This window comes from Chaetomium fimeti, assembly GCF_033439085.1.
Source record: "Chaetomium fimeti strain CBS 168.71 chromosome Unknown B0H64scaffold_5, whole genome shotgun sequence".
NCBI classification, from domain to species: Eukaryota; Fungi; Ascomycota; class Sordariomycetes; order Sordariales; family Chaetomiaceae; genus Chaetomium; species Chaetomium fimeti.
Genome location: NW_026944333.1, coordinates 692,803 through 710,810, shown reverse-complemented (window position 1 = coordinate 710,810; position 18,008 = coordinate 692,803). Strand labels below are relative to the sequence as shown.

The following is an 18,008-nucleotide window of genomic DNA, read 5'->3' as shown; positions in this document are numbered from 1 at the left end:
GTGCCACTCGTGCCTGGGATGGCACACGACGGGACGACGGGACTGATGAGACGAGACGAGACGCGTGAATGGGATGACAACCCCAAGCAGGAAGGTTTACCGGGCCTGCTCTGCTGCCTGCCCTTGTCCGAAGGCCGACGACTCCGCCGGTTCCCCTCCCTCCCACCAGAAAGCAGCAAAGCAACCGAGCAGGGACCTCGGGCTGCTGCGGCGTGCCTTGCAGGGCAGCAACGCACGGTGGGCAGGCTATCGATCGTCCCGATGGCAGACCCCACGGGATTGCCGCTTGTGTTTCGCGGCTTTTGTGGTGTGTCCGAGAGTGGCAATGGGACACACAAATGCCGGGGATTGGGATGAGCAGGCAGGTCCGTCGCAAGTGCCAAGGCGGGAGAACACCGATGAGGAAATGCTATGAGCTCAAAAAATACCGTGTAAGAAAGGGACTGGCTTCTTTTTGCCCCTAATGGGGTCGTTGGGTGGTGCTGGAAGTTGACGTCGGCTTGTTCTGCTGCTTTGTCGGTCGGCAGGCGGCGTGTGTCAGAGTGGCAGAGAGCGAAGGGGTTTTTGCGTGCGTGTCGCGAGAATGCCACGAGGACCGAATCCAAATTGTTCGAGGGGACTCGAAAAAGCGGGAATGAGTGGCGCCTGGCGGCCAGCCGATATATCACGCTAACCCGATCAGGTGCCGCCCGCTGCGAGTGAAGTGGGACAAGAGCTGCGGGATGACAGGGATTACGAAGGACGTCTTGCACATCAAAGTTGTCTGTCTGCTCAGATGGGTCCAGAACTGGTAGCTATGAGGACAAGAAACTACACCCTTTGAACAACAACGAAGACCAAAAGCTGTCGTCGATGTAGGGAGGGCGAGAACGTGAATCGGGATTTGGTCGTTATCATTTTTTGGGTTCAATTTGCTGACTCACCATAGCTTAGGTCACGTGTTAAAAACGTTACCTGGGAATTGAAACGGTCGGGAACGCGTTCCCGCTCAGCTTTTCTCTTCCGTTTCCTAACTCCGTTTCCCATCTCTACCGCGGTGTGATCCTCACAGCGCCCTTCGACCACAAGTTCCACCAACGCGTTGCAAATTTTGTTCCTCGCCAACCAAACGCGTTTGCGGCCCTACCACTGGTTGTTCGTCTTGGTAGTTGCAAGGCGCAACAGCTGAGTTGACAACTGTGCCTTGGCGGCCCGGGAGGCACGGGCGCAGGGCTAGACGTACTCGGCCCCCGAGCATCGCCGTTCCAGTCTTCGCGATCCCAGCTGTGACTTGTAGTTCAGGGGTAGCTCGGAGTTTCCCGTCAAGAGTTGGGGTTGACCGAGGGCGAGCTATTAATAGGCGGAATCAAGTCAAATCAATGTAGATGAAAGGTTGTTGAAAGTCTTGCATGTCTTGAGTCGCCCTTCGAAAAGGGGCTAACTGTAAGGACCTCGAATATATATATGGTATCCATGTCCTCTACGCACAACGCAATGGAAAACTAATAACACGAACCCCCTGGATACACCTCGGGGAGTCTTTGCGCCAGAATAATATATCTATCCCACTCTCCAGGTTTAACCTGCGAGTCCCTCCCCTCTAGTTGAGGTTTGGTAGAGGACAACCGAGCTCGGCAGGCCTGGAGTGAGGACCCAGCTCGTACGCAGGGTAATACTGGACCGTAGGAGGAGAGGCCTGTGGCTTCCCCGCCTCGGTCACATCAGTATCGGGAGGCGGAGGCTCAGTGTAGGCTCTCCGCTGGAGGTCGAGGAGAATCTGCTGTTGTTTCCTGAGGTACCGGAACCACAATATGCCGCAGATGACCACCGTGACCCCCACGACGGAAACGCCCACGCCGATGCCTGCCTGGGCGGCGACCGGGAGGCTTCCCCCTCCCCCTTCCCCTTCCCCTTCCCCTCCTTCTCCTCCTCCTCCTGCTTCAGCTGCTCCATTTGTTCCTCCACTGCCCTCACCAGGTACCCTGCTGGACGCGGTGGCTTCTCCTTGGTCTAGAGTGGGTTGAGTGGCTGTTGAGCATGTTGATGAGAGTTCGGTTGAAAGGTTGGTCGAGACCGTGCTGCTTGATGACGACGACGATGACGTGGTGGTTGGGGAAGGCTGGTCGGTGATGTTGAAGTAACCGGACGACATTGTTTGTCCTTTGACTGGCCCCGTCGCATTTTCGGGGCCTCCCTCCTTCAGCCAAAAGAAAAAGACGTTCGAGGACTCCAGATCGAAGTCGTACAGTTGTACCGTCCAGTCAAGTACGTTCGCGGGACCGCTGTTGGTTTCTTTACCGGAAGGTTTCTCGAGTTAGATGCGGAGTCTGGGAGCCAAGTTGAAGACTTCATATTGAGACTATCTAGGTACTTACGGTAGATGACTGGCCCCGGCGTGGCCCAACCACCGCTAATCGCCTGCTGCCATAGAGTGATGGTGTACCAGGTCAGATCCGTGTGGTACTGGATGTTGTGAACGTCTCCAACATGCCATAACTCCCTTTTTGTGGGCGGTTGAAACCACTGACAAGACGCAATTGGGATGGTGAGAACGAATACTACACAGGCTAGGGCCTCAACGAAAGTCATGTTAAAGAAACGAGGACCGTCACAAGAAGCCGGAAAGTTGAAACAAAAGAAACCCAAGAAATGCAGGGCCTGGGGGCCGCCTCACACGCTCCACGTCATCTTTAATAGGTATTGCACACCACTCCATCTTTGCCCTCACAAATGGCGCCCCCAACGTTCACCCTTGAAAACGCGGAACGGCAACTTGGCCCCCATCAGAGTCTGTTCGGCCACCTAGGTAGTGTAGTACAGACCTTGTTGATTTGAGACCCGGAGCGCCGGAAGTCCAATCAGGACTCGTCTTTTACCGCCCCGTTCTTGAAGATCGACAGACACAACCAACACACCAACACCCCCTTGGGTGGGCCCGGTGTTGAGGACGAAGCTGATTTTGAAATCGACAGAGCATTAGTTATGATTTTATCACTTTTTTTATACAGATTAGTTCCGACGATACGATGGACTTACGACTACTAGCGAACCGGCGTTTTTACGCGCTCACTGCTGGGTTGATTATCACTCTTGTATTCTTGAAATTCCACACTCTCAGCAATTCAGGGATAAGTTCAGCGTCTGGGAACCGCCGACGGGGCTCAACAAGCAGTCCGTTACGCGATATCTACAATGCCACACTTGGCGTGAGTTTGAATTTTCATTGTCGCAACGCTCGTTTGATGATGGCCCGAGATCTTAACCGCCTCCACAGTTCGAAAAGATATTCGTCGTCGGCCTACCATCCCGGTCGGACCGTCGCGATGCCATGGCACTACAAGCTGCTCTTAGCGATATGCAAGTAGAGTTCGTCGATGGAGTCATGGGAAAAGACGTCCCTGACAAGGCCATCCCAATGGCCAAAGGCAAAGAGCGTATGCGCGACGCGTCCATAGGCTCATGGCGCGCACACATGAATGCTGTCCGAGAGTAAGCCGGATTTTCCATTTCCCAATCATGCATGTTCAACCTGTTGTTTGAAGTAAGATGTGAAACTAATTCTCGCATAGAATCGTGCAGCGGAATCTATCTTCAGCTCTCATCATGGAGGACGACATCGACTGGGATGTGAGGATAAAAGACCAGCTCTACGACTTCGCACTAGTGTCGCAGACACTCACACAACCCTTGCGTGGCCGCACCGGCGCATATGCCGACCCGACATACCCCAAGCCATCTAAGGACTCACCCGAGACGCCACCGGAGCTAGACTTCCACCACCTCCCCGCCACCACGCCCGCAACCACCTCGCCCTACGGCGACGACTGGGACCTCCTCTGGGTCGGCCACTGCGGGATGCACTTCCCCTTCAAGAACGGCAAGAACGTGCCACGGAGCCGTGTGATCCGACCGGACGACGAAACCGTCGCGCCCAAAAAAAACCTCTGGACCTTCAACATCCCCTTCACCCTCGCCGACAAGTACCCGCCCCACACGCGCGCCTACCACCACGTACAGGAGGGGGTATGCACGCTGGCGTACGCGGTCAGCCGGCGCGGGGCGCAGAAGCTGCTGCGCGAGGTCGGGCTCCGCGAGGTTACCGACGCCTACGACATCCTGCTGCGCTTCTTCTGCGAGGGCACCAAGGGCCGCAAGGCCGGGCGCCAGTGCCTGACCACCCAGCCCACCCTCTTCGCCCACCACCGCCCCGCCGGCCCGGCGAGTGCTATGAGTGATATTGGGAACCACAAGGGCTGGCGGGACAGGCCCATGACGGATATCATTCGGTGGAGCGTGCGGATGAATGCGGATGTGCTGATGGATGGGGGCGCGGATGTGGCTGATCAGTGGCCGGATGAGGCTAAATAGCCGCGGTCTGGGGGGGTTTTGGATAATGAATTTTGGAGTATGAGTGCATCCCGAGGGTGGTGGCCATTTTCAAAAGCCATCTCGAGGGCATTTTTTCAACTCGTGGTAATATTTTCCCTCAACTTAACCTTGACCCGTTCTCGTTATCTTTACCGCGATATTTGACTTTTGTGACGTTTATTTTTGAAAAATGGTTGGATTGACTGCTGTGCAGGATGGGTACCAAGCTATGGGTCTATCCTTCGCCGTCCAAACTGACTCACGGTACCTAGACTCCCTTCTACTCGGGCTCGCAATGCCGTCTCGGTCTCGGCACTCGGAAAATCAATGATGGCGGGATCCATACTTGGACTTACCGGCCACCACGTCGAGGAAGTTCTGGCCAACGATGGCACCTAGGTTGATCGCAAGTCAGCTTCCATCTTCTTGGGCACCGAATGGGGGTGGGGTACGGATAGGCTTACTGGTCTTGTTCGAGGGATGCAGCTCGTCAAACCACAAGTACCCGTCGAGGGAGCCCGGTTGGTCGACACACGGGCTGCCGGCCACTTCGCACTGATGATAATAGCTGTCGACATTGTGCGGCGCCTCTAGGAACTTGGTCGGCTCGCTGTAGATATCGCCGAACAGGCTATGGACGTCAAAGATATCGACCGTCGCCTTGGGCCAGCGGCGGCGGAGAGAGGCCATGACGGGTACGCCGTACTCCAGCATGGTGTTGACGCTAGTCGAGTACTCCCTGATCTTTTGGCTGTACTCGGTGATGTTGTACTGGCTCTTGGTCTTCCAGAACTGCGAGTCGAGGGTCCCGCCGTTGTTGGGGTGCGCGTACAGCGGAGCTAGCTCTAGCGGCACCGCATTGAGCAGGACGAAGCGCCGACCGCCCGTCTTGTAGACCTCGTCGAGCACGGAGAAGACGCAGTCGACAAAGTCGCTGATGGTCTTGCCGGCGATTTGCGAGTCCGACAGGAAAGCGTCGAAACCCAGGTCGTTGGTCCCGATCCACACGGCATACACCGTGTTTTCGGCGGTGCGGTGCGGGTAGAGCGACTTGAAGGCTACGTCGGCCTGGAAGGACGGCATCTGGTCGTCCAGGATGGCCGGGAAGGTCCGGTTGATGAGGTCGAAGCTTCGGGGGCTGATCTGGTTGGAGCAGACGGCGCCGCTGACGGCATAGTCCATCAGCTTGGCGCCGGCGGACTCTGCGGCGAATTGGGCCCAGGACAGGCCACCGCTCGCTGTCGTGGTCGACTCGTCATGCATCTCGCCCGGCGGAGGGGCCTCGCCGCCATTGTTAATGTAGTATCCCAGACGGCCGTTGTCGGTGTAGCTGTTACCGAAGGCGACCAGCGTATCGAAGCCGCCCTTGTTGGGCTTGGCCAGCGCGACCAGCGTATCGAGGCCGCCCTTGTTGGGCTTGGCCAGCGCGACCGAGGCGCCAGCGAGGATCCAGGTGAAACGCATTGCCAATGTATCGTCTGTGGTGTTACCCAGTATTGATCGACGCGACAAGAAGGAACCGGGCGATCGGGGCGGCCGGGGATCGGGGCGGCCGGGGATCGGGGACGATACGCGACTTTATAACTCGTGTACATCCACACAGCAAGCCTCTCTTGGGTAATCTGCGGTCCCATTCAACCGGGAATAGGGACTGGCTCCCCGGTGCAGGCTATATTGCGTCTCCACGTCCTCCCGGAAACCTGGAAGGACGCTTGGGGGGGCCAGAACCACGCACGCCGCGACAGGGAAGCGCACGATGGTGATCGGGAGGACGGGATCTGGCCTGCCCCGTCGTGTTGTTACATCGCGCCCTTTCCTGCAGCATGTCGTGCCATCGCTCTCGGGTCATCAGCGGATCGCCCAGGGAGATCATTTCGTTGATCCCTCAGCCCCGGTACGAACACGGGGATTCTCTCGGGGTTTTCCGGACGCCAGCACGACCAGGTCACCTTGGAGGGGAATTGACCAATCATTTTAAATCCAGCGAGGAAAAAGAAGTCGATGGAGAGGCAGCAGAAGGCAGGAAGAGGAAAGAGTGTTCGACTTCTAGAAGGGCTTGGCTCCCGAGAGGAGTGGGGGAATCTCTTCCAGGGGGAAAGGGGGTTGATTGGCCAGCCAACTGTTGATATTTCAGGGTTAGGGTATGGTAGGGAAGGAGACAGACTCTCACTCTCTCAACACCAACAGTCAGCTCATTGACTGCAGCATAAGAAGGACTAGGATTTGGGAATATGTGATGTTAATGGATGGGCTTAAATTTATGAGGGCCATATATGTGTTCTCAATAGCAAGTTGCAGGTCAACGTGACCTACAAGTTCACACTCATTCCCGTCTGTGTCTTTGAAATCAAGGACCCGCTCCGGAGTCGGCGTTGGACATTTACTCATTTTCATTTCACACTCTCGCTGATGACTCCTTTTGTGACTCTTCGCATCACCACCACCCAACTTATAAAAAGGGGCGATTGAATCAACAAACTCATCCACCCACAAACTTTATTCGCCGCTCGCCATCATGCCGGCCTTCAACCTCCAAACCTGCGCGAGGCCCAACATTCTGGCCCTCGAGCCGTATCGCTGCGCCCGAGAGTAAGTCACTCACTCACTCATTCCCACCTTCTCACCCCACCACTTTTTCAGTCTTCATTTTCTTTCCCTTAACCCTCCAACTAACTAACCCCTTTCCTTAGCGACTACAAAGACGACGGCACCAACATCCTCCTCGACGCCAACGAAAACGCCTTTGGCCCACCCCTCCCCAATGACACCACCCCCACCACAACCACCACCACCACCACCAACCCCTCCCAAGAAACCACCCCAACCCTAGACCTCTCAACCCTCCACCGCTACCCCGACCCGCACCAAACCCCGCTCAAACACCTCCTCTGCACCCTCCGCACCACCCACGCCCACACCCCGCGCACCCTCACCCCGGAGCACTGCTTCGTCGGCGTCGGCTCCGACGAGGCCATCGACGCCCTCCTGCGCTGCTTCTGCCGCCCGGGCCGCGACCGCGTGCTCGTCTGCCCGCCGACCTATGGCATGTATGGGGTGTCGGCGCAGGTGAATGATGTGGCGGTGGTGAGGGTGCCGTTGTTGGGGGCGGAGCGGGGGTTTCAGGTGGATGTGGAGGGGGTGAGGGGGGTGTTGGATCGGGATGGGTGTGGGGAGGGGGGTGCGGGTGGGGATGGGGTGGGGAGGGTCAAGGTGGTGTATCTGTGCTCGCCGGGGAATCCGACGGGGGGGTTGCTTAGGAAGGAGGATGTGCGGGCTGTGTTGGAGCATCCGAGTTGGAATGGGGTGGTGGTGGTGGATGAGGCGTATGTGGATTTTGCGCGGGAGGAGGATAGTCTGGCGGAGTGGGTGGTGGAGTGGCCGAATCTGGTGGTCATGCAGACGCTGAGCAAGGCGTTTGGGCTGGCGGGCATCCGGTTGGGGGTGGCCTTTACGTCGCCCGAGATTGCGCGGTTGTTGAACAGTTTGAAGGCACCGTACAATGTGTCGAGCTTGACGGCGGGCATTGCCGAGTATGCGGTCTCGGAGAACGGGGGGTTGCCGAAGATGAGGGAGAACCGGGCCAAGTTGATTGCGCAGAGGGAGAGGATGGTGCGAGAAATGGCCAAGATCGAGGGGGTTGGGCGGTTGAGGGGTGGGTTGGACAGCAACTTTCTGTTGTACGAGATGGTGGATAAGGATGGGAAGCCGGATAATGCGACGGCGCTGGCCGTGTATGAGCGGCTGGCCGAGAACAAGGGCGTGGTGGTCCGCTTCAGGGGCAAGGAGCACGGTTGTCTGGGCTGTTTGCGGATTACCGTCGGCACCGAAGACGAGGTGACGCGGTTTTTGGCGGCCCTTAGCAAAACCCTAGCCGAGGTGCGGGGGACGGCGCCGGCTGCGGATGAGGAGAAAAAGGAGATTGCGGCGAGTGAAGTGGTGGCTTGAGGATGGGCTGAAGTAGAGAAAAGTGCTTCCTGTTAGAGACGTTATACCGACACGGCATCAATGATAAAAGATTGTCCTTGTTGTCCGTCTATTCTGGCTGCCTGGCATGCTATGCAAAAAGAAAAAGCGCCGGTCCGCATCCAAGACCAGGAATACCCAAAAAGTTATGTACAGAAGAATGTAAACCCCAACTGCGCAGCACCGTGTACAAAAGCTTACACTCGGCGAGCATCATATCGCCCGCGCTTAGACTTTGCCGACGGGTCAAAAGTGCGGACAGTCTTGATCTCGTCGCCCTTGAGCGGTGGCTTGGCATCGCCCACGAGGAGCCCCTGGACCGTCTCCAGCGCGCACATCTGCTCGCCCAAGCCGGTGAGACCGTCAAATCCGCCGACGTACCACTTTTGGCCGCACGTGGTGCCGTCGGAGCCACCCGAGCAGGCCTTGGCGGCGGCGAGAGCCGACGTGTGCCACAGCTCGTCGATGGTCGGCTGGATGGACGGCACAAACACGCTGGCGCCATACACGAAGCGCGAGAAGTAGCCCTTGAAGCTGCGCATGTCGGCGTTGCAGCTAAAGACCTGCTCGCAGGCGTGCTCGTACATGATGTTGGTGGCGTTGTCGAAGGGGCTGAAGAAGGAGCGCGAGGCCTCGAGCATGCGCTCGGTGCGCTCCGTCCACTTCTTGTCGCCCGTGTGCTCGGCCAGCACGGCGGCGCCGTAGATGTAGATGGCGGCGCTGTACGAGAAGGTGACGGGGTTGGTGTCGGTGCAGTTGTGGCTAGCGCTCGCGCCGTCGAACACATTGCCATAGGTATCGATCATACCCACGGCTTCGGTCCAGTCCCAGACCTTCTCGGCCCACTCCAAGTACTTCTTGTCACCGGTCGCCCGTGCGAGGCGCGCCGAGATCTGGAAAAGGCCGCCGTTGCTGACCGTGTTCTTGTAGTCGAGTCCGTTCGGGTTCGACTCGAAGATCTGCCACCGGAGACCGCCGTTGCACGACGTCGTATCCCACCTCGAAGAGAGCGAGCTCCATATGTTCGAGCCAAGCTCCAGCCACGAGGGCACGTCCTTGTCGGGGTGCGGGAAGTTCCTCTCGGCTGCCGACATGACGCCAAACCCCCAGAAAGCCTGGTCGTCATTCCCCTCCTGGCCATAGTGCGTCGGCAGCATGTAGTCGAACTCAGGGCCAACCTGCTCCAAGAGGGCCCTCGAGATGAGCTTGTCGTAGCTCTTGTCACCGGTGTAGTGCGAGTAGTCCAGCATGCTGCCCATGAGCGCGCCGGCTTGCCACCAGTAGTGCGGCTCGGGAAGGTCAACAAACTTCTCCGAGGTGCCGGAGTAGTAAGACATGGCGCCACCGGCGATGGTCTTGGCCACACCCCTGATCGAGGCTGTTGAGGTTAGCAGTGCTCCATACCCATAATAAGGAGTGATGTCACTCACATGGGTCATCGATATCCAAGTCCTTGGGGGCCAGGGCGGCAATGACGGCCGTGGTCGCGGCCGCGGGTTTGAGATTTTTGAAGAATTGCATGTTGGGCAGCAGTATGTCGTGTTATTCGGGATATTCAACGGGTCGGAAAGAGAGAATTTGGTCCAGTTGCCGCCAGCGAGCAAAACAAAACGAAGGTAGATGTGGTTGTAGTGTCTTCAGGGATGGTTGGTGTTGTTGTTGTAGTTGTTGTAAGAACACTCAGGACTCCAAGAGGTTCGAATCCAAGCAAGCAAACAGAAATGTTTGCTTTTCAAAAACAAAGCCAAGCACGCCGCAATGAGCAGCAAAGAAACAGAAGAGCACAATAGAAGGGAAACGATCGTTGGTGGTCAACACGGCGAACGAGGGGACAATAACGGGACAAGGAGGACAATAGGAAGAGCAAAGGCCGGCTGATGGGGGTCAGCCCTGTGTTGGCCTGGAGGGTGGGCTTCCATGCCTCTTTAAAAGGAACCGAGAGGCGGATGCTTTGATCAGCTGTCAAGCACATCGACCCAACGCCTCCCATGCACATCTCGGTCCACAAAGTCCAGAAGAAGCAAGAGGGAGTGGCCCAGCAGTTCCACCATTCCCGGGAGACAAGGGGCGGCCAATGGGCGATTTCCTGCTTCATGGGGATGCCATCCTTTGCGGGTAAGCTCGTACCCCCTAGCTGCGCCTGGATTTTCTTAGCCCTTGCTCGTTGTTTCGTTTCCTTCCAGGTCGGCGCTGCAACCTGGAATGCCCCCGCCTTTTGGAAGAACGGAGGGTTGCAATTGGAACTTTGAGCGTCTGCCGAGGGAAAAAGGCCGCCGAATGCTGGAAGTTCCAGGCTGCGCCGATCGGGGAGGGGTTCACTCTCAGACAAGTGCGGGCAGCGCATAACCTACCAATGCAGGAACCGGGGAACGCGCGCCAGCAGCTCCAGATCTGCCATCGCAGGTTAAGGTTGCCATGCGCCGCTGTGTTGGGGCTTTCCAGGTTCAAGTTAGGGCAGTGGATTGGGGACTTGGAAAAGCAGTGGTCAGGGGCCTGCAGCAGTCAATTGGCCGAGAGCCACGCCACGCCCTCTTGGCAGTCTCCTTCTGAAACCTGAAACAGGAGCTAAACTCCGAACGAGTGGGCAGCGCCTGCCAGCAAGTGCGATAACAGCCGCGCGACTGCATCGTTGCGATCCATGTGGAAGGGGCGTTTGACAGCCGCCGAAGATGTAAAATGTCGGCGCTATTTGGCAGTCACGGTCCGGGTTGTTATGTGTTTAGTTTTCGTTGGTGCCTTCGATTTTAGTTCATTACCTTGGGCACATTATGAAATTCATTCCCGTTTGGTGCCACAAATGCATTGGGATCATAAATTCGGTTCGTGCATTGTATTGTACTCAGGCTATGTACATTAGATGTGTGCCGTCTGGCAGGTTTTACACTTCCAGGCCACCTGCCACCCTGGGAGTAAATTCTCCGACATCCTTCTCAAGTTCCCTCGCCGACCACAACCAAGAAAAGGGGTATTTATCGAGCCAACAAAAAAAAAGACGCAGAGCCATCACCGTCGCCCAACCAAGCGCTGGGCCGTACTCCGGGATTTTTCATCCAAACATAAACCCAAGCAAAACGGCTCCAAGCGATGCCATCACCACGCGCCTCTTTTCCACCACGCTCAGTAGTTGGCTCGCTCCCGAGGTTGGTACCGCGGTGCCCGTCATAGATGCCAGCATCGAGCCCTCGATGTCGGTGGTGCCGGGTTGGGGTCCCGGTGTCGACAGCGTTAACACGCCCCAGGTCACCTCATCGGCAGCAAAAGTCCTTGTCCAGACAGTCTCCGTCGGCCCGGTCAGGGGCCCCTCGCGGTGGTTCTCGCCCACCGATGAAGACCCTGTACAGGTCGCTGCCGTCTTTCCATCCAGCTTACACTCGAGGTTCGCCGTTCTGCGATGCGGTTAGCGATGTCATCATCCACCACTCAGGTCGTGAAGGTGCGGAGCCACGGACAATGTTCCGGGGTCAGTGCCCTTGTACACCAAAGTATGGGCTCCTTCGGTAAAAACGAAGGGGATCTCGCCCGCAATTTGACAGGTCGGAGCCTTGGCCGCGCAAAACACGGTATAGGCCGTGACGGATTTGTCCTGGTCGTTGTCATTAGCGGGTTATGCTCAAAAGGGGGAAAACAAAGAGAACAAAAGGGTGAATCGATGGCAGCACTCACACTGCTAATGACACTTCCGCGGAGCGCTGACCAGTCCGCTTCGTCGTATTCCGGCAGATAGACTGAGACGGTCGACTGGCCGTGGGCGCCGCCGGCGGCCGCGCAGAGCCAGGCTAGGAGTACCGGGCGCTGCGGTCTCATGTTGCTATTACTGCTTCACAGTCCTCCTGCGGCGCATCCATGGTTGACGAGGGAAGAAGGGAAGAAAAGGAAAAGTTGATGGTTGTTGGCGATGTGGTCGGGACTGCAAATCATCTCTTGGCGATGCTTGGCACAAGGCTCGGCGCTGTGCCCTCGCCGAACTCCCGATGTGTGCCAAGAAGTCTGACTGCCGTTTCTTCCAGGCGAGAATGCCGTGGTGGTGATGGTTACCATCTCCGAGGACGAAAAGAGTCACGGATTTGAGTCCATCTTCCCCGGGCGGTGACACTTTGATGGGGTGACTGGCCGGTGCACGAGACCAAACCCGCCCAAGCCAAGGGAAAAAGGCAACTAGCACCAATCCTTCCAGCCAACCCAAGCAATCCCGACGTTCCCGGGAGGAGAACATTTCTTGGGAGCCATTCTTGTCGTCCTTGGCCGCAAAACCATCGTTGCCGTCCAGCCGTGATTGCGCGCCGAGCCTTGATAGCGACTACACGCATAGGTGCATACTTGGTTACTTAGGTATGTCTGCAATCTGCTCCCACATCCTCGTGAGCCACACCTACTGGAGGAACCGCCACCACGATCCGCCACCAACGATCCGCCGCAATGGGGGTGCAAGGCTCAGTAGCCTTCCGGGCTGAGATCTAGCCTTTTACCCCTGCTGTTAATCTTGGTCAGGATTGGATAACTCGTAACCCACCTGCCTGGATCGAATCGGGCTCACCCGCAATTTCCGGAATCTCATGCCGAGAGCGAGTCGGAGCGGATGTGACCTCCGCTTGTGAGAACTTTCAACTGCTTAAAAAGGGTGTCTGCCGCCGCTGCTGGTTCGGATGGATATATGTTTTGGTTTTGGTCTCCATCGTTCGCTCCAGGCAGGCAGTCACTCATTAAGGTTTAATTACTAAATACCCAAGGTTTCCCTCCGATAATTCATCTCGAACCACTCACGCCTTCCTCCAGTCACTCGTTAGTTGCCGCCGATCTCTGCCACCTTACAAAATAATTCTCAATTCGGCCATCATCATCAGCATGAAGTACTCATCGTCCATCCTCTTCACTGCCGGCCTCGCTGCCGCGCAATCTACCGTCGTCAACATTTTGTTCCCCTTTGCCGACCAGCAGGACAACGGCGCGTCAGTCATCTCGGCAGCCCCCACCGCCACCAAGTACTTCGTCACCTGCCCGCCCGGTACAAGCGACGAGGATTGCGGACTGGCAGATGGTGTCGAGGTCCTCTACGGCCCGTCGACCATGGCATACGTCATGTCATACTCGGGGATCTTGTTAGTCTCTTTACCTCCCTGCCAGACACATCCTAATGCTAACCCTGCGCCCACAGTACCGCCTCCGCGGACTGCCAGCTCAATCCCTCCAAGGACGAGGCCACCTGCAGCGGGAAGCTCATCTCGGACGAGGGGACATCCATCATCGCCGAGGTCATGTCCGGATACAGCACCTACATCATGCCCGTCACCGTCACGGCCGGCCTCGAGAAGCTCTCGGCCGGCGCCGGCGCCACCAACACGGCCGCCCCCAGCAGCAGCCCTGCCACCGACGCCCCGTCGGCTTCGACCATGACCACGGCCGCAGCGCCGACCAACTCTGAGGGCAGCGGCGATGACGGCGCCGCCGCGGACCCGACCTCGACCCTGAGCACCGGCGGCATGCCCCGCGTTACCCAGAACGTGGTTATCATGGGTGCGGCTGCGCTGGTGGGGGGTGCCATTCTACTTTAGAGGGGGTGGGGGTGTGAAGGGGTGGGGACGTGTTGGGAGTTAATAAAACGTTGATGGACTATGCGCATTGTTGAGAGCCTTATGATACCCACATTGCATACATATAGCCAGGACAGAAAGGACAGCATTTGCCGAATTGATATTAGCACTGGAATGACCATGCAACACTGGGGATTCGCTAGCCGTCACCGGCTCAACGACTGACCCGGACTGGCCTGGCCCTTGATGACTTGAGTACTGGGAAGGTGAATAGCGTGGAGAAGGGCCATCCGTGGGACTGGGAACTAAAGGACCCCGAATAATCCTCACGCAGGGTGGGTGGGTGGCCGTTCCCCCCTCAGCCCGCCAGATCCTCCCTTCCATCCTGCCAGCTCGAGCAGTTGACACACCGCAAAGCCTTCAGTCCCCCTACGTCAGCCCACAACTCCATCACAGCACAGCACAGCACCCAAGGGCACGACTCACCTTCTCGTTGATGCGCTTCCGGCAGTACCTGCACTTGACCGTGTGCTTGATGATGGGGTCCTGCGAGAAGAACTGGTACAGCGCGGCGAGTCCGTACAGCGAGCACCCGACGCCCATGAAGTTGAGTAGCCGGTTGAGGAAGAAGCTGTGCCACGAGTGAGCAACCAACCCGAGTGTAAGGTACAACAAAAACAAAACGAAACAAAACAGAAACGCACCCGTAGGCCATGACAACGGCACCGTCATCCTGCGCCTGCTTGAGGGTATTGTACCCGGGCCCGCCCGGGCCGGCCTGCAGCACGGCAAACTTCTCCTCGAGGTTCTTGTTGAGCGGCAGCAGCACCGACAGCGGCGGCAGCATGATATCGCTGACCAAGCTGGTAATGAGAGCGGCTATTCGGTAGTGTTAGCCCGGTGGGGGGGTAGGCATTGTTGAAGAGGGGGGGATAATAACGAATAATAACGAGTAGGTGACTGTACAATGGGGTTCTGGATCGGGGCGCTTACTGAACATGGACGCGAGGATCAGACCGAAGGCGATCTCGAGCACGTTGCCCTGGAAGGCAAAGTCGATGAAGCCATGGAGGATGCGGCGGGCTCGGCGGCGGCCCTCGTCGAGCAGGTCGTGCTCCTCGTCGGATTCGTCTGGGAGGCGCGGCATGGTGGGAGGGGATGGGAGGTGGGAGGAGGGGGCGGGTGGTGAGTGTTGGGTACAGGTTACAATGTAGGTAGGTATGGAATCCGCGTAGTTAATGGTCAATTCTAGTGGAGGGGGTAATTATGCCATCTGGAAATGAAAGCAAAATAAAGGTCAAAATATCAGGAACGAAGATGATGTTGGCCCGACATGGTCACCCGGTCGGGGATGACCGGGAGGCACAAGGAGCGGCGGGAGCTGTCCCAAAAGGGGAATAGTTCGGGTTACCGTGGCTGCCGTTCGGCCTGCAACCCCCGACGTCACCGCCTGCTTGGCAAACACGGACACGCGGGCGCAGGGCGGGGGACAGCGATCGGCACAGGCCGAAAGAATGAACTAAAGTTAGCGGCAGCTGCTGCAGTTCGAACCAACACACGAACACCAAGTCACGCCAAGACTGACGATCACGAACGACATCGGTTCAAAAAGCAGTCTATTGTGATTCCAACAGGGTATCCTGCATTAAGAACGAACGGTGGTGGTACAAAAAGAAAACAGAGAAACGCCAAAACTCCCAGCTTCCCAGTTCATCCATCGTTGATTGAAGATACGAAGAATGAGTCGATGCAATTCCAAGCGAGTGGTATCGTAAGTTTGGATGTTGGTAACGACCGATGGACCCGAGTGGCCAGTTGCCGAGTTGAGTCGAAGGTAGGTAAGGAATGACGATGCGTAAAGATGATTCGAGTGAGCGAGAGGAGGTGGGCGGCTAGTGAAGTGAGAGAGAGTATGTGCAAGAGCTGCCGGAGAAGAGTGACACTGATGCGGAGGAGTAGGAGAGTGAGAGAAATGACCATCGAAGGAGTGACAGTTGTTTGAAGGAATGGTGGTTGTTTGAAGGAGTGACAGTTGTTTATAAGAGCGAATGAGTGATGGCCAATGCTGGCCAAAAAAAAAAAGAGACCGTTTTTGAAGAGCGAGCGTGGGAAAAACAAAACGAGCGTTCGTTAGGCATACTTGCCCTCTTCACCTACAACGGCTCGTCCCTCATATCATTCTGCCCACCCCTCATATCATTCTGCCCACCGCCACTGGCCGGCATGCGGACAAAGCCGTGAGAGTCCTCCATGCTGCTGGCAGACTGGTTCTTGTCAGCATACTCCTGCTGTTGGTTGCCGCCGCCCATGCCGCTGTCGCCGTGGCGGGTCTTGAGCCAAACGAACACCACCAGCGCGAGGGCGATGGTGGCGAACACCACGGTCGCCCACAGCAAAAAGTACAGGGCCGGGCTGGTGGACGCCGAAAGGCCGAACTTGTCGCCGTGCTTGTTGACGGCCTTCTTGATGCTCTCGGCCACGCCCGTGATGACGGCCGCGCAGATGAACGACGTGAACCACCCGAGCCCCAGGCAGCCCATGGCGCCGAACATGGCGAACTTCTGCGCGCCCTGCATCGCGTACTCGAACCCGACCACAGCGATGCAGCACAGGAAGCCCGCGACCAGGATCAGCACCGAGAAGAGCACGAAGAAGGCGAAGGCCGCGATCACCTTGGGGATCTTGTCGAAGCCGTCCTGGATCTCGTCGACCAGCTCGAGGTCGCTCAGCCTGAACTTGAACGGCCCGACCTTGAGCTCCTCGTCGAGCTTCTTGCTGATGTCGGTCTGGCCCGTGTAGAACTTCTTGGAGCACTTGTCGACTTTTGGTTTGGCGTCCTTTTTGCTGAAGAGCGGCTCGTACTCGCCCTCGCAGAGCACGCCCATGTGGACCGAGTAGTACTCGCGGATCCCGATCGCCTTGGCGATGCTGCCCAGCGCCTTGTCGATGAGGTCCGTCGTGAGCTGCACCGCCTTGTCCGCCACCTCAGCGCCCTTGTTGCACGCCCCCTCCACCCCGTCGCCCGCCTTGCCGCCGGCGCCGTCGATCGCGTCGTTGACCGAGTCGCCGCCCCCGCCGAGGAAGTCGACCGCCTTGCCGAGCCCGTCGCCCACCTTGTCCGCTGCGTCGCTCACCGCCCCGCCGGCCTTGCCGCACCCTTCCTCGGCCTTGTCCGAGATGTCGGGCACCTGGATGAGGTTCTTGCCGAGCGTCGACATGTTGAACTGCGGCGCACATGTTAATACCTTTTCTGGTTTCTGAACAAGAAGGGGACCTTTAGGGGAAAACGAACGTTGATGATGCTGACGCCCTCCATGGTGTTCGGCATGGAACCCGACGACAGAGCGATGGCCAAGAACAGAAACGCGAAAAACGAGCAGACGATAGGGGCGATCTTGAGAATCATGCCCACCATATCGCCGCCGCCGCCGCGACTTTGCATTCCCCTCATCTTGGAAAGTGTGAGAGAAACGGGAAAAAAGGAGTGACTAAATCAGATCAAAGGGTCCAGCCCCTAGCTTCTGATGCAAAGGAGAGACTGAACGGAAATAAATGTCGAGAAACGAAAACAAGGAGTGTATAAAAAGGAGAGTCAGCCACTAAGGGCAAAGTTGAAAAGGAGTGGAGAGGAAAGCGAGTTCCTGTCTGAATGATTGTCCGAAAGGATGGTGAGTAAGGAGTAATAGGATCTCTAGACCTCAGGTGAGGTTGCCCTATATATCCGACCGAGCACCAGCACAGCTATGTGCCGAGCCGATACAAGCAGACACCAGCGATGGACGAAACAGAAGGGGCCCAGATGGCGGCCGGGGGAGAGAACATGTCTCGGGCCCGGGTGGCTTGCACCCCTTCAGACGACCTGGTCAGCCCTCAGGGGTAAGAACTCAATTGGGGCGGTAGAAGAGATGGGCTCTAGAGTATGGGCTCTAGCTAGAGTATGCAAACCGAACGGAAATCCGGGTATACAAGCCCCATGGCCGTGCTGTCGCGGGTCTGATGCGTAACAGGGACGCAGTAGACCGGGACGGTGGGCATCATCTGACCTCCTGGCCGAACATCCAGGGGATGGGGGCGGGGTGAAAGGTGTTGTCAATTGTTTCGATGGGTGGCCGGGAGATCCTTCAGTAACGAAAACCGGGGTTATTGAGATGCCCTTAGGCCACCTTTTCC

The 18,008-nt window shown here is 57.3% G+C and overlaps 10 protein-coding genes across 10 annotated transcripts; 3 read left to right on the top strand and 7 right to left on the bottom strand.

The window, feature by feature from the left end:
* Positions 1-1,579: 1,579 nt before the first annotated feature.
* On the bottom strand, positions 1,580-2,688 carry B0H64DRAFT_433284 (uncharacterized protein; the record flags this gene model as incomplete). Its single annotated transcript, XM_062806038.1, has 2 exons — positions 2,355-2,688; positions 1,580-2,271 (listed from the first exon to the last, which is right to left on the bottom strand). The coding sequence occupies exons 1-2, from the start codon at positions 2,566-2,568 to the stop codon at positions 1,580-1,582; spliced, it is 906 nt and encodes a 301-aa protein (XP_062657544.1). The 5' UTR covers positions 2,569-2,688.
* A 646-nt stretch (positions 2,689-3,334) lies between these two features.
* B0H64DRAFT_325599 (uncharacterized protein) lies at positions 3,335-4,347 on the top strand (the record flags this gene model as incomplete). Its single annotated transcript, XM_062800703.1, has 2 exons — positions 3,335-3,468; positions 3,549-4,347. 2 exons carry the CDS (start codon positions 3,335-3,337, stop codon positions 4,345-4,347), a joined length of 933 nt encoding a protein of 310 aa, XP_062657543.1.
* A 176-nt stretch (positions 4,348-4,523) lies between these two features.
* B0H64DRAFT_343155 (uncharacterized protein) lies at positions 4,524-5,811 on the bottom strand (the record flags this gene model as incomplete). Its single annotated transcript, XM_062801273.1, has 2 exons — positions 4,524-4,742; positions 4,812-5,811. The coding sequence occupies 2 exons, from the start codon at positions 5,809-5,811 to the stop codon at positions 4,672-4,674; spliced, it is 1,071 nt and encodes a 356-aa protein (XP_062657542.1). The 3' UTR covers positions 4,524-4,671.
* An 864-nt stretch (positions 5,812-6,675) lies between these two features.
* On the top strand, positions 6,676-8,394 carry B0H64DRAFT_425025 (pyridoxal phosphate-dependent transferase). Its single transcript, XM_062805669.1, has 2 exons — positions 6,676-6,936; positions 7,038-8,394. Exons 1-2 carry the CDS (start codon positions 6,863-6,865, stop codon positions 8,290-8,292), a joined length of 1,329 nt encoding a protein of 442 aa, XP_062657541.1. The 5' UTR covers positions 6,676-6,862; the 3' UTR covers positions 8,293-8,394.
* Positions 8,395-8,399: 5 nt separating this feature from the next.
* Positions 8,400-9,936, bottom strand: B0H64DRAFT_178643 (glycoside hydrolase). Its single transcript, XM_062798879.1, has 2 exons — positions 9,741-9,936; positions 8,400-9,688 (listed from the first exon to the last, which is right to left on the bottom strand). The coding sequence occupies exons 1-2, from the start codon at positions 9,829-9,831 to the stop codon at positions 8,508-8,510; spliced, it is 1,272 nt and encodes a 423-aa protein (XP_062657540.1). The 5' UTR covers positions 9,832-9,936; the 3' UTR covers positions 8,400-8,507.
* B0H64DRAFT_178711 (uncharacterized protein) lies at positions 9,893-10,866 on the bottom strand. The gene has a single exon (XM_062798880.1). It carries the CDS (start codon positions 10,652-10,654, stop codon positions 10,043-10,045), a length of 612 nt encoding a protein of 203 aa, XP_062657539.1. The 5' UTR covers positions 10,655-10,866; the 3' UTR covers positions 9,893-10,042.
* A 246-nt stretch (positions 10,867-11,112) lies between these two features.
* B0H64DRAFT_399368 (uncharacterized protein) lies at positions 11,113-12,355 on the bottom strand. The gene is made up of 3 exons (XM_062804013.1): positions 11,974-12,355; positions 11,760-11,893; positions 11,113-11,696 (listed from the first exon to the last, which is right to left on the bottom strand). Exons 1-3 carry the CDS (start codon positions 12,112-12,114, stop codon positions 11,357-11,359), a joined length of 615 nt encoding a protein of 204 aa, XP_062657538.1. The 5' UTR covers positions 12,115-12,355; the 3' UTR covers positions 11,113-11,356.
* Positions 12,356-13,152: 797 nt separating this feature from the next.
* On the top strand, positions 13,153-13,859 carry B0H64DRAFT_374862 (uncharacterized protein; the record flags this gene model as incomplete). The annotated part of the gene is made up of 2 exons (XM_062802377.1): positions 13,153-13,406; positions 13,463-13,859. The coding sequence occupies 2 exons, from the start codon at positions 13,153-13,155 to the stop codon at positions 13,857-13,859; spliced, it is 651 nt and encodes a 216-aa protein (XP_062657537.1).
* B0H64DRAFT_399364 (large-conductance mechanosensitive channel) lies at positions 13,820-15,222 on the bottom strand. The gene is made up of 4 exons (XM_062804012.1): positions 14,832-15,222; positions 14,543-14,717; positions 14,325-14,469; positions 13,820-14,256 (listed from the first exon to the last, which is right to left on the bottom strand). Exons 1-4 carry the CDS (start codon positions 14,983-14,985, stop codon positions 14,197-14,199), a joined length of 534 nt encoding a protein of 177 aa, XP_062657536.1. The 5' UTR covers positions 14,986-15,222; the 3' UTR covers positions 13,820-14,196.
* A 769-nt stretch (positions 15,223-15,991) lies between these two features.
* On the bottom strand, positions 15,992-17,289 carry B0H64DRAFT_443110 (uncharacterized protein; the record flags this gene model as incomplete). Its single annotated transcript, XM_062806691.1, has 2 exons — positions 15,992-17,062; positions 17,131-17,289. The coding sequence occupies 2 exons, from the start codon at positions 17,287-17,289 to the stop codon at positions 15,992-15,994; spliced, it is 1,230 nt and encodes a 409-aa protein (XP_062657535.1).
* Between the last annotated feature and the right edge of the window lie 719 nt (positions 17,290-18,008).